This window comes from Centropristis striata, chromosome 17 (assembly GCF_030273125.1).
Source record: "Centropristis striata isolate RG_2023a ecotype Rhode Island chromosome 17, C.striata_1.0, whole genome shotgun sequence".
Classification (NCBI taxonomy): Eukaryota; Metazoa; Chordata; class Actinopteri; order Perciformes; family Serranidae; genus Centropristis; species Centropristis striata.
In genome coordinates, this window is record NC_081533.1 from 29,342,947 (window position 1) to 29,367,694 (window position 24,748).

At 37.4% G+C, this 24,748-nt stretch overlaps 1 protein-coding gene across 1 annotated transcript in view; it reads right to left on the minus strand.

The window, feature by feature from the left end:
- adam19a (ADAM metallopeptidase domain 19a) overlaps positions 1–24,748 on the minus strand; it is a 266,100-nt gene that overhangs the window by 63,375 nt on the left and 177,977 nt on the right. The window contains exons 6-11 of the mRNA XM_059354555.1: positions 24,005–24,188; positions 18,202–18,267; positions 16,579–16,650; positions 16,074–16,240; positions 8,926–9,010; positions 311–453 (exon numbers count right to left, since the gene is read on the minus strand). Of these exons, the coding sequence (XP_059210538.1) occupies positions 311–453; positions 8,926–9,010; positions 16,074–16,240; positions 16,579–16,650; positions 18,202–18,267; positions 24,005–24,188 (717 nt within the window). The remainder of the gene's footprint in view (positions 1–310; positions 454–8,925; positions 9,011–16,073; positions 16,241–16,578; positions 16,651–18,201; positions 18,268–24,004; positions 24,189–24,748) is intronic.

Here is a 24,748-nt window from a genome sequence, read left to right on the forward strand (position 1 = left end):
CAGGGAAATATCTGCTATCATTCTGCTTTTTAAATGTGCTCATGTAAAGGACAACATGGGAAATACAATATCAATGAAAAGTGGTGATTAAAAAACTATGAAGATCATAATAATGTAGAACAAAAGTTTTTGTTGTTATATCTGAGAGAATTCAAAAATCTCAAGTGACGAGAAAAGCCCTCTAGACAGCCACATTAATATATAATTGTTTGTTTCCTTCTGTTGATGAAAGTGTTATTCATATGTCAGGCGCCTGCTGCTCAGCGGAAGCAGCTCTGTGCTGCGGCCTGATGGCGTGCTGGAGGCTCACCCTGTGGCGGCGGCCATCACGCAGCCTCCCTGCTCGGCGCTGGCCTCCACACAGCAGCCGTCATGGTCGTGGCTCATACCAAAGTTGTGGCCGATCTCGTGGGCCATGGTGGCCGCGGCGCCGATGGACAGCTCTGAATGGTCCTGTGGGTGAATTAGAAAGAAATCTCATTGATCTGACTGAAAGCATCATGTGGAGGCTGACAGGAAACGCTGTATGAATGCAAACATCTACATTTTGAGTATACTTGACACATACACACAAGAGCCCTGTGCGCCTGTATAGAAGTGCCTCCTCCCTGTTTATCTGTGCACTGTGTTCTTATTAGTTATTCATCCGTATAGGTCTATTCAAGGATACGCATAAAATATTAAGTATAATTAATAAAAGCCATGAAACTATATTTTCATTACACTGAGTGTGCTTGAAAGAGCACACTATATACCATTCACCGGGTTTATTCCTAGATTTTATTCTTCCGTTTTTTCCTTATTTTTTTCAGTCAACTACTCCTCCCATACTTTTGTTTGCACATATACAAAAAGGCATCGAATCGACCGGCTCGGCCATGACAAGTGTGCTATGACTTTTCTGAGGTTTTTGGCAAATGGTTTTCAAATTATTTAGCAAAAACACGACAAAAAAAACCCCATGTTACCCTATGGAGAGGCTAGAGTGGATGACATCATCGAGAGCAAAGGGAGAGAAAAAATTGTCAAAAAATACATTTGGAAACTGCGCTCAAGGTGCAGATGCAACTCTACAGAAATTATTCATACATAGAAACGTAGGAAAATTGGTCTTCTCACTGACATTGGTCTGCTAAAGCTGTCAGAGTTATAGTTTGGGCGTAGGACGCACAGATGCGCCACCAACATGCACCCACAGCCTCATAGACTGCAATGTTAAAAGGGTTTCAGCAAACGTTTTTCAAATTATTACCCTATGGAGAGGCTAGAGTGGATGACATCATCCCTGGAGTGTAGAGGGAGAGAAAAATTTGTCAAAAAATAAATTTGGAAACTGCGCTCGAGGCCGCAAATGCTACTCAACAGAAATAATTTATACATAGAAACGTAGGAACCAGTTCCTTCTGATCGCTCTAAAAAACATTTTTTTCATTTTTCTTCACAAAACACATATGTAGACATTCAGAAGAACACAGGATGCTAAACGTGAAGTCGGATCAATGAAAGGAATCATGGTTTTGCCAAAAATGCTTTCTGTTCGAGGGGCAAATTTCACCTCTTTCCACCTCTCACAGTGGCGTCCACAGCAGTTGATTTCAGTTGATTGCTCTGCTCTGATTGGTGGTCGCCACTTGGCCCTGGGGTTGGTTGGCTACCGAAACCTTTTCTTTGCTTCATATCGTGCTTTAATAGTGCATACACTATCATAAGACCCAAATACCATGCCATTCTCTTTATTCATTAGCATAGTGGATAACAACGCCCTCACAGCAGGGGACGATTTTAATTTGACTTCAACAGTATTTTCTCACCCCAAAAATTCAGTTTTCCATCACAGCCTTTAGAGTGAAAAAACACCAACTTGGTGTTTCAGTGCACACCAGGTAAAAAGGAGTTTTGGTGAGGCTTAGGGGTTCTGTGAGTGAAGTTAAGAAGGACTCTCTGCCGCCCCCAAAGTCAATTACTTCAGTCTCTTCCATTATCTATTCCTATTAAATATTTTAAGCGATTTTATATACTTTGTAAGACATTTCTTTGGGATGGTAAAAGGCCAAAAATGCATTTAGGTCAACTACAAAAGCCTGTAGGCAAAGGTGGATCTGGCCTACGAAATATGCTGTTCTATTATTAAGCTTTTAATCTAAGGCACACTGGGCCCTCCTTCCTGAGAGAGCTCTTTGGTACACAACAGAACAATCAGTTTGTCCCTCTCTTGCCCCATTATTATTTTTTATCTGCCAGAATGTCACAAAATGCCAGAACCCACCCCATCATTTCTCACTAACAGTGAATCTGGAAGAAAGTTTCCCATATATTTCAAATAAACTCATATTCAAGCCGTTCTTCTGGTATATGGGATAGCACAAAACTAAATCCCCGGTAATATGCAGGGAGTGGGTGAGTAGGAGCATCTATATTTAGTGGATGTTTATGAAAAAGGTGTTCTTAAATCGTTTGATAATGTTGTTAATGAGTTTAGCTTAGATAGCAAACTATTTTGGCGATATCTTCAACTAAGACACCTCCTCATTAGTACATACCACACATACTCCTCCTCATGGCCTAGACCTCATCAAAGAAGTTTTAGCAGAGACAGGAAACAGAGCTTCTTCTTATTACTTCATGCTTATCACCACAGCCTTGGAAACATTGTAGGACAGGGATGTAAGAAGCACCTTTTGAGCTGATGAGATAATTATTACTGATCCTGAATTTAACATAATTTTCATTTGAAGCTACTGTTAAAATCTTTGTAGACTAATATTTGTGAAATAAAAGTAGCAGTGTTATCTTTCTAATTTTGAATGTCTTTTGTTTTATTGAAGGTTCTTCACCTCTGCAAATTGTGAATAATAAACAAAACTAAAGTGCACTGACTGAAGTCCAGCGTCTGGTTTTTAAAGTGTGGGAAAGCTTGCACCAGCAAAACACTTGACAAGCATGTCATACCAATGCTATTATTGATGCACCTTGGTGTTCAGTTATTTATTTATTTTTTCTAATTTTGAATTAATCTATTTAAATGTTTTTTCAGTTTGCTTTGTTACATTTCTTCGCTGTAGTGGTTTTATGTTTCTGAAATTTGGAAATGAATACAAAATGAAGTTATAAAAAGAAGGACTCTCTGCCGTCTCTTTCTCTGTAATAACTAATTTAAATGTCAGTATAGCTGATGATACAGGACAGCTTTTGTCATTCATGTGTATTTGTTGATTTTGTCCGATGACGCTGCAATGAATAACACCATGACTTGTCACACTCCTTAAGTGAAGTTGTTTCATTGTGGCCACTTTAGACTGGCTCCAACAGCACATTTACAGTCTGGAACAAAAAAGATTGCTTTCTATAGTTAGTTGCCCTGTTCAATGTTTTAAGTGACTCACCTGTTTAAATGATTCTAAAGCCTAAAGTACTACATAATTAAAGCTGTGAACTTGAAAATTCAGTTGAGATGCAGCTCAATGTATTTCAAGTCGTTCTTGTCATAAATCTTTAATATGAATTAACAAATTAATACATTTAAAATAACCGTAATAAAAAAAGACATAATATTACGATACAAACTAGAACATTTCTAAAGAAATTTTGAGTGTCCTTGACTCTGGCCCATGACTCTCAGCCATTTAATGCCACTGAGAGAGAGAGAGAGAGAGAGAGAGAGAGAGAGAGAGAGAGAGAGAGAGAGAGAGAGAGAGAGAGAGAAACAGCTGAAAGTTCCCCTCAAACAGAAAGCATTTCTGGAACTTGGATTCACTGGCAATTAGGTAGAGTCATGCATTGCCAAGATGTCAATGGTCGGACTGACCTGAGTAATGGCTCTTAAGAATCCTATGTGTGATGTCACAGAATATTTTGATGATTTATACATGATGCTGAAGATTATGAGATTTTTGTATGTTGTTTAGGTTTCACTGTGGGCAGAGGTCTTTACCTGGAAATGCTGTGGAAACACACTTTTTTCAGACAAGTGTCAAGTGTTTTGCGTTGACCTCATTGTGGCGACAGATATAAAGTCAGAGGGTCACCAAAGTTAATTATTATTCATCTTGGAATCATAAATGTACTGAAATTATCTTTTTAACAATATATAATCACTTAGATTACGTTTCCAAAAATGTAAGGGGCGAAGTCACAAAAAGATTATACAGCTTTTGCAGCCACTAATCATGTGGAAAAAAAGGCAAAAACAAACCATGTAATTGTCAAAGCAAACAGTCCAACAGTCCAAACAAACTGTGCTGCCAAGCCGAGTGTGTCTCAGAGCTCCGGTTCTATTAGCACATATTTAAACAAGGGAATATGCATACATTTGGTGCAAAATCATCCCCTTCTTATGCAAATGAGCCTCATTGCAAAAAAAAAGTCCAATTCATAAACTTCAGCACTAACAGCTTCACACAGTTAGAGTGAAATTATTAGCGTCTGTAGTGAATTAAGCTGGTGGTAAATGAAGCGCATTTATAAGGACCAATACGTAGAAGGTTGACTCAAACTCCTTTATTTTGGGATTCAGTGACACGACGCTCCTCTCAGCTTCCCTAAGGCTCATTATTTTTTTATGATTCAACTTTTATTGAGTTTTTACAATTTTTTACAAGATCACGCTAACAACCAATTAAGAAAAGGAAAAAAAAAAAGAGGAAAAAAGGGGCAAAATTAAGATACACAATCTATTAAGATACACAATCTACCTACGGCTCATTATTGAACATACATGAGACATTTATAAGGTTAATAAACTAATAGATTTCTGGCTCACTCTGACTCACAACTGATGCACTCACATATGCTCACTGTGTGAAAGTGGACTGTGTGTGCGTGCGTGTGTGCGTGTGTGTGTGCGTGTGTGTGTGTGTGTGTGTGTGCAGTACAACACAGAGCATTAATCAATATTAGGTCCTGACTGATCAGCTGGTCTGAATGGAGATTTCAATAACAAATGGTGACCCGCTGTTGTGTCTTGTCAATGCGTCTCTTATCTTTGAAGACACACTTATCTCTGCAGTTCAATGAGCCAAGTGCAATCTATTAAAAAAACAGCACAAGCCCAGCCCGGCAGATATCGGTTGCAAGTGCTGCGCATTTCATGGTGCCATCAGCGGCTGCAATCCATTCTTTGTGACTTTGCCCCAAAGTGTTTGAAGTGGTTACATGATGCAAAGTTGAAGCTAAACTCTTGTTGAAGTAAGAACCAGCCACAATGTCCTACTTCCAAAGGTAAAAAAGTAAAACTCACACAGTGGAGCTGTATAAAACACACACACACACACACACACACACACACACACACACAGTGACATTATTCAGATGTACTTAGCTCCTCTTTGATCCAGTGAAAGCTGTCATTCACTCTTAGCTCTGCTTCTGAATTATGCATACTGTATAAAATAGGGATGTGTTAACTGTCTGGAAATTCAGATGTTCTGCTGTGAAATCCTTCTCATGCTATTTAGTGCCCTGGGGGCCAAACCACAGAGGTACTGTGTGTGAAATCTATGCTGGGGGTGGGGGTGGGGGGACCCGGTCAGCCACAGGACATTTGGATTCTACAGACCACCTCTGCCCACAGGAGAGCTAACAGCCTATTAGAAGCTAATCAAGCTTGGAAAAGCTATCGATTTCTCCGACTGCATCCATTCAGTCCACTGCTCACGTATATAAAGTCATACAGTTACACAGGCTAGATATTTCTTCATTGTGGGTATTTTAAAAGATTTGAATGTCTACCTCCTACACCAAGCAGTCACAACAGAATACAGTGTCCCATTTAGAATATACAAATTTGATATCACCTGGAGTTAAATTACTATTTTTGTCTTAATCAATCCAACATATTGTATTTGTATGGTTTTCAATATTAGTCAAAAAGGATGAGCGAATCAGCACTGTGTTTTAGTTATGTTTAAGACAATGTCCCAACTATTTTGGAATCAGGGTGTTAGATTTGTAAGGAACAGTTTGACTTTTTGGGAAACATGCTTATTTACTTTCTTTTGTCAGATTAAGTTAAGCTTTTCTATATCCATCTTATGTCTAATCAGGATGTGATTAGCCTAGCTTAACATAAAGACTAAAAGCATAAACAGCTTGCATTAACCTGATACTAATTACATTTCTCATGTTGCATCTGTCGCTCTGTGTACATCTCACTAAATGCCTGTGCAGGTTGCCCACAGTTGGCTGCGTTTTCATTTATTTCCTGTAATTGGGTCAGTTTATGTTCACAGTGAAATCAAACAGCACTAGGGTTCGTTTGGAAACGGACCGAGGACCCGCAAGTGGTCTCAAGCAGGTAGTTTTGGTCCATATCAGAGTACGATTGGAGAGTTCACAAGCAACTAAATGAACCGTAACAACTCCAGCAGATTTTGACTGAAATGGACAAAACTTTGGGTTGTGAAAGTGTCTAGAAAGGTTCATGCCTTGATGTCCAATAATTAGCCTGGTCAGAAACAGGGTTACAGTAGGAGTCAATATCCGTCCCCCAAGGAGCGATCTACATTACTGTAAACCAAAGGCCTAATTATTGGACCTAATCTAACTATGTGTACTTGTTTGTGGGCCAAAAAGGTACACACACTTTATGTTCCAAGCCACTGTCAAGAGTACAGCTGCATATTTTCACCAAAGAACAGACAGATTTGTGGCCATCTGGAGATAATAATAATATTATTAATAATATATTAATATTAATAATAATAATAGGCTAATTGATTGGGATGATGATATAAGAAATCATGACTGTTTATGTCTTATATTACTTTGTGCGTCGTTGAGTACCCTGAAAAGTGCAATATATAAAATGTATTATTATTATTTATTATTATTATTATTATGATAATTCTTTTTTTTTTTATTACAGTAGGCTAATGAGAACTATGTCTTGTTCTTCCAGTGGTCATATCATGTTTGCATCTTGCTAATGGGCATGTATTAGTATTATGCATAGGATTTTTTATTCAGTCAAATGTAACATTTGCTGAGTTTGTTGATTTAAAAAAAAAATGTATTGAAGGTTTGGACAAATAAACTCAACTTCGTATGAAAGCCACGGGTATAAGCTCTCAAATACTTTTTGAATTTCATTTGTATCTGCTACAGAGGCTGAAAAATCTATTATTTAGTAGGTGTTGAATTTCCAGAAAAACTTCAGGTTTTAGGGGGTCATTTGAAAATCGCCCAGAGGTTTTCCAGGCATTTTTTTCCAGGCGCTTTAGGCCTTAATGGGCTAAAACACAACCAACACAGTCCTGCCCCATGTGCTCTATATCATTGTGTGTGTGTACACTCCGCTGAGAGGTTGTGTCCTGACAAGAAAAAGGGCGAAGAGTTGTCTTCTGTGTTTTACAATTATTAGCAAAAAAAAAATTGTTGACAAAACACATTAAGAAGTTGATTGATTGCACAGACTGGGGGCATGTCCTCATTAGAGGCCACACAGACATTCAAGGTCTTAATGGATAAATACAATCTCTTTATCTGCATAAACCATCATTGAGGCACATCCTGATACACTAAACAGATAAGATGTCTATAAAATAATTAAATAAAAATCCTGAATAAGGCCTAATGATCTATCTATATCTTACTACAAAAGCAAGAAGCGTCTGTGTGTGTGTGTGTGTGTGTGTCTAAGGCATATCTCGCTGACCGAGATTTCGTATGTAGCTTGCGCATGGCACAAAGGTGTGCATCCTCGATTGCTAAGTTTTTTAAATTCATTTTTCAACATATCATTATTTAAGCAGGACGTGTTGCGGCATTGCACTGTTTCCGGACGCCTTTTAGGGGAGCTCCGCCCCATTGTGTGATAAGCCTACACCTGGTCAGTAACACAATTCACTCTGGATTTCCACCCTGACTCATCTCATCTGGAAGTCTATTTAGCCTAGCTATCTTTCAGAGTTTTAAAGTGCGCTACAAGGTTCGATTTTCCAATAATATTCAAATAGTTTCCAGGGAATATCAATATCAATGTGTATGTGCTGGATGGTGTGGTACCTTATGAAAAGTAAGTGTTTTATGGAGTTGCAGTCGTTGTAGTGGTCTGCATGTAATGTGCAAATTCTGTTATTCGCGATTAGCATGCTAAGCGGAGATTTAGCTTTATTCACTTCTTATGTTGCATTACTATGTAATTCAGGGATGACATTCATGTTGCTTAGCGTAATGCCCATAATCATTTGATATGAGATACTTACATGCAATATAGTATATCAGCTAATTGGGTTCATGTTAATGTACTTTTAGTGCAGCATGCTGCGTAATGTGATATCTCCCGATTAGCATGCTAAGCGGAGATTTAAGCCTATCAGTTTGATCCATTGAAAACAGTAAAAACAGAAAACTTTATTAACTGACAGCTAAGCACAATATGGACAGAAAGATATTTCCTAGTTAACTACAAAAATCAGTCAGGAATAGGCGTGGATGCAAATATAGATAGCAACTTTTTTAATTGGATAAAATGCATTACAAACCTAATTCTCCTTTACAGTAATTTACTCCAGGTTTATATTTGAGAATGCAAAGTCATATATGCAATAATTAAGTTGAGTGTAGGTGATAGAGTAGCAGCATTAGAATGTGCCAGAGGCCACAAAATGTCGGTTTTTATTTCCGGGGGTGCATGTGGGGATCATCAAAGCGGAGAATAAAATTTTGCAGTTTTAACCTCTGACTAGCGTTCGCTCACCTGGAACCTTTACCCTAAAATCCAACATGACCAAGTTTTATTCAAACTTTGACCTAATTTGAACTTTCATATTTTAGAAGATGCTCTGCACGCACAAAAGCTTTGGCAATCAATAGAAGAAGAATTCAAGCTGGGTGAAAATATCAAGGGGAAAATGAGAGTTTTTATGAGTGGAAAGGAAACAGAGCAAGGTGAGAGTGGAAGAAAAGAGGAAAAATGTTCCCACGTACCACATTGATTCCTCCAGAGTTTTCCAGGCTGCACATCCCCTCCAGCGGTGCCATCCCGATAGTTGTCCCCTTGAAAATCACACCGCTATCAGAGCCACACACACACACACACACACACACACACACACACAAAACGAAAAATCACTTAACCTTAATCTCTTCCCTGTTCACTTACAGGCTCCACAGTGGATGCACATTGATTGCAGATGCAGGAGCAGGGCACAGTGGCAGACCTGACAAGCCTGTCAGATGTGTGAGAGGGCGTGCAAAGAACCTAAATCCACCATGTGGTCTCCTGGCAGTTGTCACTTAGCATCCAAAAACAAAATCAAGCCCTGTCTGATGAATCAAAACAAAATAGGCCCTTTGGAATCAGCACAACTAATTATGGAGCAAGAGGGGCCAACAATTTACTGCTTATGGATGAACGTTTGTGTGTGTTTGTGTGTTTGTACACCAGTGGTCAAACTGAGAGGCTGCGGCGGCCGGCTTGCTGAGCGGTTCGGCCCAATTATAGCCGACTGAAGCGAGATCTTTTGCTTAATGAAATCTCTGTTTAACTAATAATTTGTCAATTTATACTCAAATGAAATATGAAATTACCTGAGCCAGAGCTGGGAGTGTTTGTCATTAGAGGCTCATTTGGGGAAAGGTGGTGGGAGATTGTGGATAATCAGTTTTCTTATTAGCTGACATGCAGTGATGATTATGAACGTCTGTACTAACCCGTGCATTAACATCAGGAGGTTCTCACCCCAAACAAAAACTAGAGCGGCTACTTTCGCTGGGAGATAGGGCTGGGCGATATATATAGATATATTTTTAAATGTGATATGGAATTAGACCATATCGCGCATACCGTATATCCTCAAATAGTAGCCGGGGCTTCTATTAATAAAAAATCAGTTTGGGACCCGGCTAATAATATGGGCAGGCTATTATTTGAAGGAGGCTTTTATAAAAAAAAAAATCAGAGCAGCTCTGACGGGCACTTTTTAGAGTGTTTTACACAGCGCATTGTAGCCAGTTACCCGGATTTCGGCCATATTGGAGGTACTCGGATGTAAACAAACAATGAACAGCACGCTGAATGTTCATTTTAAGCAGGATTTAAAATGTCTAAACTACTAAAAAGCCCAGAAGAACGCTCGACTTTACAGAGAATGACTAGGACAGCGGGAGAAACAACAATATTTAACTACAGTACTAACTTGTGTGGCGAAACTTCAAAATACAGGTATTGTGTTGAAATATAAATAATAAATGCTGCCCTTACTAGAGTTTGTCATGTTTAGTTATTTTGTAATGTTCATTATTTTTTTCTCATATTTAAAATATATCTAAAATTATTCTCATAAAATTATTCCCAGCCAAGTTGACTACAACGCAGAATGCTGAGTGAGGTAAAAAAGAACCTGAAAGTAACAGCTAAAGACTTTAACTTGGAGGAATTATTGGAAGTGGTTGACATGTCTGTTCATCACTCTACCACACACAAGATTGAACAGACGTGGTGTCCTGCCACTGCACTGCAAAAAAAGAAAAGTTGGGTGAACTCAAAATTTCAATGCAACAAACTTCGATAAAATTTTAAGTTGGAAAACGAAACTAAATATTTTAAGTTTTGTTTTTGAGTTTGCTCAACTCTGAATTTCTCTAGCACGATTATAATGCCGCCATGAAATGTTAGCTAATGTTGTGACCACAATTTTGAGTTAGCATTGATACGCTAATGGCTACTCTTGTAGCTGTAACAAGCAGCGCCGCTAGCATCAGTTAGCCGCTAGCATCAGTTAGCCACTAGCGTCAGTTAGCCGCTAGCATCAGTTAGCCGCTAGCTTTCGCTAATGACCAAATTTCACAACAAAGAAATTAGAGTTAGCAGAACTATTGTCCCTTGTTGTGAACCCCAACTAGTAACAACAAATCACCAACTTGTTTTTGAGCAGACAACTGGCTTCCTTTGTTGTGCTAACTCACATTATTGCCCTAAATGTCAGTAACTTATATTTCCAAGTTTTACCAAATTAAATCACTGTTTTAGGCCAAAAAATACAAGTTGGCTTTTTTTGCAGTGTGCTTTCAAAAACACAAAACTGCATGCCTGAAGTTTGCCAAAGAGCAAAGAGCGTTGCATTGTTCAGAAGGAACATGCAGCACTACGTACGGTGTAAAAATAGCCCTGTATACCAACATGAGAACATCATCCCAACAGTGAGGTAAGGTGGAGGGAGCATCATGATTTGGGGCTGCTTTGCCGCCTCAGGGCCTGGACCGCCTGGCATCATCAAAGGGAAAATGAATTCCTAAGTTTATCAAGATATCCTAGAGGATAATGTCAGGGCGGCTGTCTGCCAACTGAAGCACATTGGCCCTCATTTAGAAAACGAACGTACAGCAGAAAAGTGGGTCATTTCAACACAAGGCTCAGCATTTATCAGTTTGAACTCGAGCGGAGGTAATGATCAGATCTCACGTCTGGTCTCAGCTCGTGCTTGCATGCAGCATGAGTCAGCGTAAAGTCCAAATCTGAGTCAGATTGTTATTATGCTGTTCTAATATTAATATCTCTCCATTATAATAATAGTGCAGTGATTTACAAAACCAGTTGGTTCTGTTCCACTTGGGACGTCAGCGTTACAATCTCTATCTCTAAGAAATTCCTCTTAGTCTTGGAATTAAAACTTATTAACATTGTAAATCTTAAATATTCACTGAAGTTGCTTGAGTATTTACATATAAATTATTTACTCCTCGCCCCCCTCCTCAGAGCCTCAGACCTCAGAGCAGCATTCACAGAGCACTTACATATAAGTCAGGATCGGGCGGCAACCTCCGGGTCTGAGCAGGGAGGCAAACCAGGAAGTGCCTTAAGCTGCATTCTACTGAAAATTCCAGCAGGGGGCTTATTTGATTTATTACCTCAGAAATTTTTTTTAGGACAACACTATGGTCTCAATCGCTAGTAAAAAAAATCTTGACAATTTGACAATTTGATGTTAATAGTTCCAATAATGGCCCCATTTAGAAGAAAATAGAAGATAAATAATCGTATGATTTGGGGCGTGGCTACCTTTGATTGACAGGTCACTAACAAGGCGAGCCGTGATCAGGAGAGAAGCAGAACCACGGCAACCTTTCACACTGTATTTTCACTTAATGACAGTTTATTTGAACGTTTTGTTCAGTATAAATGTCTTGTTCAGTGTTTGGTTGGACTAACAGACACTCCAAGGAGTCGCTGTTCATTTTTCTGAGGTAAGTAACGTACATTTTGTTTTGTTTTTTGCTAGCCAAAATGAACATCCCAGTTAATGCTCCAGGCAATGCTAACAGTCCAAATATGGTCTGCTCCCCGTATCAGAAACAAGATGGCGACGCAAGATGGCGACGAGTGTAACTCTGAACTTGATGCTTCCAACGGGCCACCAACCAATGGGTGACATCACGGTCACTACGTCCATTTTTATATACAGGCTATGGTTAGGACTGGACACACCTTGTCTACACCGGCCAAATAGCGAAGTTAAGGGAGAAGAAAACAGACTTGAAGTAAACAATTGAGTTTACAGGAAGAGATAAGAATGTAAAGCATGGGCAGTTGAGCGTCTGCTGTCGGCAGCTGGAGCAGCAGCTGCAGTCCCATGTCACTGTCAACACTGGATAGCCACAGAGCTGGGCACTCACAGTGCATTTTAAAGAGCAACTTGTAGACAACTTGAATTTCTTAGTGAGTTTCTAGGATTTACACTACCGGTCAAAAGTTTTAGAACACCCCAATTTTTCCAGTTTTTTATTGAAATTCAAGCAGTTCAAGTCAAATGAACAGCTTGAAAGGGTACAAAGGTAAGTGGTGAACTGCCAGAGGTAAATAAAAAAAGGTAAGCTTAACCAAAACTGAAAAATAATGTACATTTCAGAATTATACAAGTAGGCCTTTTTCAGGGAACAAGAAATGGGTTAACAACTTAACTCTATGGAGTCTTGGGCTATTTTGTCCATGTTTGAATTCTTTTCATGACTTTGTAAGTCATTTTGTGTCTTTTTAGTCATTTTGTGTCTTTTTGTGTCTTTTTTGGGTCATTTTGTGTCTTTTTTTAGTCATTTTGTGTCTTTTTGTGTCTTTTTTGGGTCATTTTGTGTCTTTTTTTAGTCATTTTGTGTCTTTTTTTCGTCCTTGAGTCCAACATAAAATGTGATTTTGAATCTTTTTTTTACTTTCAAAACACTATCATGCTCAATAAAGAATTTTAAATGTTGCAAATGTGCATTAATTTCAGAGTACACTGAGACATTAAACTGCATCATTTTCAATTAAATTCTGGAAAAGTTGGTGTGTTCTAAAACTTTTGACCAGTAGTGTATATCAAGCATGACTTGAAAATAAACATTTGATTTGATATGTTTTAATAGTAGTTCGTAGAATGTCTCTGAATGGCATCAGATGTTACATCATGGTCACAGCAGCAGGTGGAAGTCGGTCTGTGCAGCTATTTACAGCTTTTTTCACATTGTTTTGCTGGTATCTGTTCATACAGTCCATGTTTTTTCTCAAAGGGACTTCTGTTTTGTGCGTCTGACTGAATGGTTTTTTACTGGTGTTGTGCGGAGGAAGCATTTCACTCCGTTTCTGTCTGTTGGTGGATCTCTTACTCTGTCTCATTCTCTCTTGGTCCTTACAACACTTTTAAGTAAAACAGCACAGTGTTATCAACACACTATAATTTAATACTTTTAAATGACCCTGCAGAGCTTTTAACCTCTAGCTGTGTGATGGAGCAGTTTTTATATGAGTGGGCCCCTTTTCAAAGTGCACCACCGGCGTCCGAGCCAGATAACAGAAATATTTAATGGCAGAAGAGTTTTATCCACTCCAGACACGGCTTCAGATGCTGATACAATAGTCTAACAGCAATTCTCCGACTCAGACGTGTGGACTTCACACTGACTCAAACTTGGGTACACGAGCTGAGACCAGACTAAATCGATTAATGCCGAGCCTTGCGTAGAAATGATCGTACACCCACATTTCTGCCGTACGTTAATTTTGTAAATGAGGGTCAATGTGCTTAACCTAATACCCCCCAAACAATTATACACTGTAATAAATTATTTTGTAGTCATTTCATTTTACTTAATATAATTGATAAAATGTATTAAATATTAATGCATCCTTGATTTTGAGGCAGTTGTTTAAGTAACTTTGATATAAAAATGTTTGAGATAGAATCTACTTATTTTGATCACATTAAATATAATCTCTATGTGTATGTAATTCTAGATCAAGAGCATTTTGAATGAATCCAACACAATAGAATTAGTCCGTTTTTAATTGATAGGCATTTCCTGTTAAGTTGTTATTAACTCAACTTTTAACGTAGTTAGATTAAATAAATAATATTGCAATCTGTTGCCTCAATTTTATTGAGTGGCTATTGTTTATCTTTTTTACAGTGTAGTATTTGATGTATTTATTGGTGGACAAAGTAAGTGGGTTTTTTTTTTTTTTAATAGTGACAAACCAAAGCATGTTTATATCATATATCATCAAAATATCATTAAAAATGAATAAACCCTACTTGCTGTAGATGGAAACACTCCCAGGTTCTGTTAGTTTGTTTATAACTAGATAAAAATCTGAAAATATGGATCCAGTGCCAATTATCATAATGGTGATGACTGTTGTAATGTGCTATTGAAATGTGATTCTAAATAAAGACAAAATGTAAAAAAATAAAAATAAAAATAAAATAAAAATGAATAAACCCTGCCACCTTGACCACAGCACTGATTTGCTTTGATGGCACTTTAAGTCTGTGCTCCCAATGTAAAATATTCACTGTACTTGTTTTGAGTATATAACTATAAATACAAAAATGAACTTTATTTCATAAACCCCCTGTGTTGCGTATTACTGTACCTACTGAAAAGGTCTGTTTTTTCCCCTATGTGTAGTTATTTGTAACGGTGCACTTTGCTAATAAAGGTGGCTTAAAAAAAAATAAATGAGAAGAAAAATCCTCTTTTTGGCCATATTGTGTATTTTCCGTGTAGTAAACTCATGGGGCTTGTTCCAAGAATCACACCTGAACCTGTCTTAAGGTGATTCACACTTGGTTCTGCGCTGGTTTCTACATTTGACTGATAAATGAGGCCCACTGTGTTTTTCTATACTTGGGACTTAGATACAGATCAGATCACATTTGATGACAAATGAACCCATTGAAGCCTAAAACGCCTGTAAAAACTGCCTGTAAAACCTCTGGGCGATTTTAAAATAAGCCCCTAAAACCTAGCCTGGGTATACCCAGACTGCCATGCGCGCTCGATTTCATTTCAAACTGCCAAGGGGTCTGGAAACCAGAGAGCTTTCTTAGCCCTGTTTTAGGGATCCAATCACAGAATGGGGAGGGACGGCAAGACGATGACGCGTATTACCCGGCGGACGGAAGCTTGTAGTTTTCTTACGGATCCAACATGGCTGCAGCAGACGCGAAACTCTCTTTAGCTGTAGATGGTGTTTTAAATAGTTTAGAGTGAAATTTTAAAGGCGAAAGGTCTCTCTGCGGCTCCGCTGTCCCCCGGCTCCTAGCGAGATCACCGGCGTTACGGTACCGGGGCTAATAGAGGTAGCGTTACGCTACCGTTACGGCGTTAGCGGTAGCTATTAGCCCCGCTACAGTAACGCCGGTGATCTGGCTACGAGCCGGGGGACAGCGGAGCCCCCAGAGACCCGCAGCAGCTTGTTTATTGCCCATAAAATCAGTGGATGTGTGTGGCTGAATGACATGAGGGGGAATAAAGCGTGAAAATAAATAATCTTGCAGAAAGCGAGAACTGGAGAAGCAAAGAAGCAGACGCTTTTGATGAACATTCTAAGCGTCCAATAAACGGCTCCGGAGGATCGTAAACCACACCTCCTCTACGGAGAAATGAATGGCTGGTTCCCAGACTAGATCTCATTTGAGATAAGTCTGGTGTTAGCCAGGCTACCTAAAACCTGAAGTTTTTCTGGAAATTCAACAGAAGTGTCAAAGCTTCTACTAAATAATAGATTTTTTTTAGAAATTAAATTCAAAAAGTATTTGAGAGCTTTCCAGGCTTCAATGGGTTAATGCAGAAATCTAAGTTATGTGTCCATTGCTCACGTCAGCAGCTGGGCGTTGTCATGTTTCTTGCGGGATTTCAGCTTCTGTCTCCACTGGAGGAAGGACCAGAGGGTGGCGTTAGGCTCCTCTGTGATGATGCACTGATCCCTGTCAGTCCAAATCTCCAGACCAATCAGAGGCACACGGATGTTCAGAGCCCTATAGAACTAAACACACAACAAAATAACAACAAATATGTACCTGTACACACAATCTAGTTATAAGCTCCCATAACATAGTCTGGTCACACAGGGCAGTTTCCCCTTAAGGGCTCCTGAAGGACACTATTGATTAAATCCTGATCAGGCTTCATACAACAGTAGGTATTTGTGTACACTACTCAATCACTGATTTATTTGGAACATCAACAAACTTCAAAGTTGATTAGGAATAGATGACATCAAGATATGCGCCGACTGTACAAGAATATCTATTAGCATGTTGAATGGAGCTGTTTGCTCTCTGGAGAGTTGCAGTCTGCAGCAGGAGAAGCCATCAGCCTTACCTTATCCACATAATTGGCAATTTCCATTATCCTCGCCTTGGTCTTTTCATAGTCCTTGTTCTGCCGTTTAAACTGCAGGGCAGGGAAGACAGAGGCGTATAAGTGTCACAAATGAGGTCAGCGGTCAGAAAAATAAGTAAAATGTTCGACTGAATCTTAAGCTCCCTGCAGAGACTAATGACCCGTGAAAACAGAACTATAACTAAACCTGTCCTACTTTACTATTGTATGAGTCCATCATTATAATTATACCGATTACAGGAGAGGGCCAGAATCTTATTGGTCACAATGTGCTGCTTCCATGTCATTAACCCACTGACGCCTAAAACTTCCGGTAACACTTTACTTGAAGGTATCGTCATAATAGTGACATGATACTGTTATAACTGTGACATGACACCATCATAAACGTGTCATAAACATTATGTCAATGTCATAAACGTTTATGACTGCTGTCATTAAGTGTCATTCGGTTTTTGTCATGACAAGTTGACATTCCTTGGGTTGTCTTTGTCATGGCAACTTGACATAAACAAAATATGTTTCTATATTTGTGTTTATGGCAAGTTGGCATAATGATTATTATAATTAGATGTGCAAGGTTACAGACCAATTCTAGCAGTTTTGGGTATCTTGTTGGTATTCTGTCAAACATCTATGACCAACTGCTACAGCCTCTGTAGCAGATAGAAATGAAATTCAAAAAGTATTTGAGAGCTTATACAAATACTACAAAACGACGTATCTGCTTTCCAGGCTTCAATGGGTTAATGTAGAAGACAAAACCCCAAACTGATTTTTGTGAAGATACAGTGTCTTGTAACCAGTGGCGGTTCTACACAGGAGCCAACAGGGGCCACTGCCCCTGTGAAGAAGCCTTTGGCCCCTGTGTCAAATTAATAATAAAATGATCAATTTATAACAATGAACAATGGAACAATTCTTACCTATTTTTTGTTCAAACAATATCTCATTGTACACAAAAGGAACCCAGAATGTGAACATTGTATAATAGTTTAATTGTGCAATAAAAGCTAAATATAAAGATTATTCTCACTGTACTGCACTTTCAAAATAAAAAGAAAAGTAATTGTGCACAAAAAAGAGAAATGTCATCGTCATACAAAGATAACTGTTAATGTTGGTAAGTCTCATTGCTTCAATCAATGGAGTTCTTCCAAATATGAGACTTTTAGCTAAAATAAAGGTTTTGAATGCTTAAATATCATTTTTGACGATTTTCAATGTGCCCCTCTGATTAAACACTGGCCCCTCCTTGGCCCCCACAGTAAAACTGGTCTAGAACCGCCACTGCTTGTAACTGTAGCTTAGTGTCTATTTTAAAGCCCTTCTACCTTTATATTCCATCTAAATACATGCAATTAAGCAGACAAATCCTTCCGCCTCATCGCCACATGCTTCCGCCTCGCTGTGACTATCAGCAGCCCAGAGCTCTCAGTATGAGAGAGCTCCATTAGCTGGAATGAGATAATTGCTTAAGATGTGGACCCTGTTTTCATCCTGGTGTCTGTCTGACATCGGGGGACAAATGTGGTACTCACGCTGATGTACATAAATATATTCTGCAGTGGAACGGATGGCGTGGGTGGAGAGTCATCTTACCAGTGTGCTGTCAGCCACTATGTACAGCTCCATGTATTTGGTTGTACCCCAGGCGTTCCTTTTAACCTGCCAGTAGAGACAAAGGCAGGTGAGAACATGGTTATTCATTGGACACCCAATCTGATTGGTGTACTAGCTTATGAAACACACTGTATTATATCTATTACACTGTCTGGTAAATGTAAAATTATACGACACATTATTATAATAAATTATATATTAATGTAGATCTATTTAACATCTTTATATTGCCTTTATCCTCTGAGATTTTTCAATGTCTTAAATCATAACGCAAACTCTACAACCCAGAGTTGGGATCTATGAAATACTATACTATAATATGTTATACTATACTATACTATACTATAATACACTACATTATACTATACTATACTACACTACACTACATTATACTATACTATACTATAATACGCTATATTATACTATACTATAATTTAATACACTACATTATACTATACTATAATACATTATACCGTATCACTATACTATAATACACTATACTGTACTATAATACACTACATTATACTATACTATTCTATAACATACTATACTATAGCATACTATACTAAACACTACATTATACTATACTATACTATACTATACAATATTACACTTCATTATACTATACTATACTATACTATATACTACATTATACTATACTATACTATACACTACATTACACTATACTATAATATACTATACACTACATTATACTATACTATACTATACTATAATACACTACATTATACTATACTATACTATAATACGCTATATTATACTATACTATAATTTAATACACTACATTATACTATACTATAATACATTATACCGTATTACTATACTATAATACACTATACTGTACTATTATACACTACATTTTACTATACTATTCTATAACATACTATACTATAGCATACTAAACACTACATTATACTATACTATATTATACACTACATTATACTATACTATAATATACTATACACTACATTATATTATATTATACTCTGCAATACATGACACTATACAATACTTTACTATGCACTACATTATATTATACTATACCAAGTATAATAAGTATTTATATTATTCTATACTAAGTACAGTATAGTATAATGTAATGTTTAGTATAGTATAGCATAATGCAGTATACTATACACTACACACTACATTATACTATACTGTACATTACATTATAGTATACTCTAATACACCACACTACATTCTACTATCCTATAGTATATTATAGGATATTTACAAAGACATTAATAAAATAAATCAAAACACAATATACAAGAAACTGTAAATAACATGAAACAAATAAGGAAATATATATATATATATGAGTGACATATGAGAAGGATTAGAAAATGTTTAGGCATTTATTCAATGTTTAATTTATTTTTTATATTACAGATATAGTCCAATCACTGATTCCCATGTAGTTTGCTATTTTGGTACCATTTCATCATAGTTTATCTTTGTTCTTAAGTATTTTAGAAAACTCTATAAAATAACTTGCACAATATGTCAATAAGGCAGTGCCTAATGTACAGACAGTACAGAACAAGTTAACAAAATGTCTAGTCTGTAGTTTTCCTAGTGGAACATTGTATTTTCGATTTCCACTCCATTCCAGGATCTCAGTGTACCATGGTGTTGATACTGCAGAGACTAACAAGAACACGGTTCTGGGGAAATACCTATTTTATACAGTCTATGGGAAATACTGAATATAATAATGTGGAATTTAAAAGACTGATATGCAGGTACTGGTGTCAGTATAGCACAGCAAAACAAAGCTTTAAACTAGGCCTGATTATTTGACCTCATGAAACTTTAAAATCTTGCAACTACACATTCTGAAAGTGCACTGCAAAAAAAGAAAAGTTGGGTGAACTCAAAATTTCAAGGCAACAAACTTCAATAACATTTTAAGTTGGACAATTAAACTAAATATGTTAAGTTTTGTTTTTGAGTTTGCTCAACTCTGAATTTCTCTGGCACGATTGTAACGCCGCTATGAAATGTCAGCTAATGTTGTGACCACAATTTTGAGTTAGCATTGATACGCTAATGGCTACTCTTGCCTACTAGCTGTCACAAGCAGTGCCGCTAGCGTCAGTTAGCCGCTAGCATCAGTTAGCTGCTAGCTTTCGCTAATGACCAAATTTCACAACAAAGAAATAAGAGTTAGCAGAACTATTGTCCCTTGTTTTGAACCCCAACTTAAAGACTTTATTTAAAACTTTAAGTAACAACAACTCACTAACTTGTTTTTGAGCAGACAACTGGCTTCCTTTATTGTGCTAACTTACATTAATACCCTAAATGTTAGTAATTTATATTTCCAAGTTTTACCAACTTAAATCACTGTTTCAGGCCAAAAAATACAAGTTGGCTTTTTTGCAGTGTGGTACATAAAGAAGTGAATAGCCTAATATGTATCAGTAGCCTCCCAGCCATCCATGTTGTTGTGTTTACAAAGCTCTACGACTGCTTATATCCCTACATCATTATGTTTCCATCCTCCTAATACTTGATTACAGCCATTAGGGAAAGGCTTTGCTGTAATTAAAACTCATTGATTTACGGGCCGGGAGGCTGCTGCCTCGGCTCGGTCTGGTCTTAACACCAATATTGCAGATTGGTAGAAAATCTGTGGCACATATCAACGCGAACCCCTTTCACACATCACATTGTTTATTCGAGAGGCAAATAGTGGCAAAAGCCTTGGGACTCAGACTGGGGTCTGCTGTGGCTGGCATTTCTGCATAACAACCCAGGATTAATGGGTGGCTGTGGAGGGAATAGGGAGAGCCAATGGGTATAGTGCAGGAGGGAGGAAGATAAAGAAATAGGGGGAAAAGATGATACCCCTGGTAGAGGGCTGAGAGGGCTTTAGCAAACGAGGTGGGGAGAAAGATGGTGATAATTAACAGCGTATGATTGGGGACATAAGCTGGAAAATGAGAAATATAGAAAAAATATGAGAAGAAAAACCAAAGAATGACTGTTTGTCCCAGCTGTGGAAACAGATGAAGGGTCCACCGAGGAGCTGTTTCATTATCTATAACTGCAGATGAGCAAATTAGACTTGTGTTAAGTTCTTCTTCTCTATAAAGGCTCAGGAAATTGACTCATAGTCATGGCCTAAGCAGACCTAAAAGTCAAAGCCATAATTCCCTCTATTTCCAGGTGGTGCAAGAATAATTTTGCTAACATAGCAGCAAAACCTATTCAGTTTTTTTGCATATGACAAAGACCATTTCCTCTGCATGCCAAATGCTCTTATGTGTTTGGTGATTTAATTTAGCTGCGTAATAAACCAAACCAAAAGAGAATCATGGCTCAGACCATCACATAATATGTATTAAATGATTCACTGTTTTTATGTATTTTCTACTACTACTAACCGTGAAATTCTGCAACTAGTCTTTCTGGAATTGTTTGAAATTGATCAACTGTATGCAGTGGTGGGAAGTAACTAAGTACATTTACTCAAGTACTGTACTTAAGTACAATTTTGAGTTACTTGTACTTTACTTGAGTATTTCCATTTTATGTAACTTTATACTTCTACTTCACTACATTTTGAGGCAAATATTGTACTTTTTACTCCACTACATTTAGCTGACAGCTTTAGTTACTTTTCAGATTCAACATGAAAAAATATTTAATATGATTACACATTTATAAAACATAACAGTGTATTAAGTAGTTAACATTAGTCCTATCTGGACAACAGTAAAATGCTACTTATATAAATGCATCAATACAAAAAATCTTATAATATATTTAGAACATATAAAACAATCTGAGTGGGTCCACTCTGCAAAACGAGTACTTTTACTTTTGATACTTTAAGTACATTTTGGTGCTGATACTTTTGTACTTGTACTTCAGTATGTTTTGAATGCAGGACTTTTACTTGTAGTGGAGTAATTTCACAGTGTTTTATTAGCACTTTTACTTAAGTAAAGGATCCTAATACTTCTTCCACCACTGACTGTGAACTGTAATGAACTTCTCGGGCCTATACCAGGAAGTTAGCATCGCCATGGGGTCCACTGAGAATTAGCCTTACGTGTTTGGTTCAGCAGAAAAATTTCCAAAAAATTGACGATGCAGAAGTAAATAGCTATGCTATGCTATGCTATGCTATAGCGAACTGCACCATGGTCACCTTAACGTCATTACTGTTAGCTTCAGACAGTCTCTGACAAGCTAACCAGCTGTTTGGACAAGCTAGCGGAACCGTAGGCTTATAAATTGTCTATAAACATAAAATAAAATCTATAAGAGTTTGCAAGAGTGCTGGAAAACCTGACTAGAGGCTGTGAGGAGGACTAGTGAGAGATGTCTGGCGTGATGACGTTTAATGTCCCCGACAACCACTGTAGTCTCATTTAGCCACTTGTTAGCAACTGCCTTTAATATGGACATGTAAAAACTTTAAAATTCATATGTGGGGGGGATTTACTAATGGATTTTATCTCGTACAACAATTAATCGAACGTCTCTTAAGCTGGTGTTAACCACAGACCTTATTTCAGGCATTTAAACCACCACCCCATTCAAGTTAGAGCCCAGGGCGCTAACATGCTAACTTACTTCCTGGTTTAAGAACTCATTCCTGCGGATGAGTGGAAAATTAGACACTTATGTAGAGGCTTATGTAGTCTGTTTAAAGCAAGACCACTATGACTTTTTTTTTTTTCCAAAAGTTAAACAATATCCCTCTTAGGAATAAAAAAATAATATTTATTTCTCAGTGCTTGAGGCCTGACTGAAGTTAGCAGCTCCCTGATAATTATGTTTTTTAACGGTGAAGTGTCACATCAGAAACCTGATGTCAAAGGAACCCTGGTTAACTATAAAAGGCACCCGGAGGGAAGTATGGATTTTGTTTGCATTTAAACAACATCAAAATCCTAAAGCAAAAGTTGATATAAGGCTACAATACACTTTTTTTAATTTTTGCTGGTGTACTGCAGTAGTAATACTGTTTCAGATGCTTTTTTAACCGACCAATATTTGGCGAAATCCACTTGTTTGTCTTCAGATGCACAGTGATGCAATTGTTTTTGATTGTTTATTCTTTTTTGGCCAAGATAATAGTGTGAAAGTGTATTTCCCAGTTAGTTGACTGTTCCTTTAACCCTTTGATGCACAACATGGGTAAAAAATGACTCATTCATCCAAATTTTATTTAAAATTAAATGACCTAATACTATAATAATAGTAATTTGTTTCAAATAGTTACTTTCCACACTCATATATTTAATATATTTAACATATGTATGTATCATTTTGTCACACATACACTGTATCTGGAAGGTTTTCACAGTGCTTCACTTTTTCCACATTTTTTTTATGTTTCAGCCTTATTCCAAAATTGATTAAATTAATTTTTCCTTAAAATTATACACACAATACCCCATAATTATATTTTTTACCCATGTTGTGCATTAGAAGCGTAGTGATAAAAAAAGGGGGTTTTATGCAAAAAGTAAGAAATGAAAAACAAAAAATTAGGATGTATGATAATCAAAAACAAATTGATTGAGGAAAACCTGGAATACTAAATGATTAAATTAATTTATTGCAAAGATATAGAAAATTAAAAACTCAGTCGGGTCACTTTAGACCCATGTTGTGCATCAACGGGTTAAAGTTATTGTTGAATCATCAAATTGTCACACTACTGAACATTTTATCAGAAAAAACACCTAATATAGTCTAACCACGTCTTCTAGCAAATGAGCATGATTGTGTCACTCACCCTCGAATGAAACTGTTGAAGCAGGTTGGAGATGTGGTTGGGCTGTGTGGGGTGATGACCAAGTCCACAGTTTCCACCTTTAATTGGCAGCTCCTCTGCACTCCACAGTGAATGGTGGGGAGGGTCCCCACCACTGATGGGCTCCAGGTAGTAGGTGTCACTAGAATTCAAGGATATCAGGCCCCTGTTTAAAGGAAAAAGACAGGGAGGAGGAAAAGTAATGCTGGTTAGCTTGTGGAAGACCAAAACAGGATATTCTCTATTTTTTTCTTTGGAAAGTGAACTTCTGCTTCCCGTAAGAGGCCAAACAAAAGATGAATGCAGCTGAAGTATTTACTATTATGTAGTAATACACTCAAAAACAGAACTTGTTCCCAGAACGAAATAGAATTATGGAAATAATTTCCACCTAAATAAAATGCTTTAATTTAGCGAGAAACAGGTTTGTTGAGTGAACAAAATGTAAATATGTCGGGTCAACATGATGTATTTGCGTTACTGTTAATACATTTCCAGGGGTCAGTCCAACTAGATTTGTTAGGTTAATTGTAACATACTAACATTATTTTCTTGGGCCATTTAAACTTGCATGACATTATTAAAAGTTACTTTATTTAATAGGGTAGTTACAACTACTTTTTAAAATAGTGAAGTACATAAATTAATTGTGCTGAGCCAACAAAACAAAGTTAGGTTGAAGTGGTTTAGCCTAAAAGATTACCTTTATCATATGAAAATTAACAT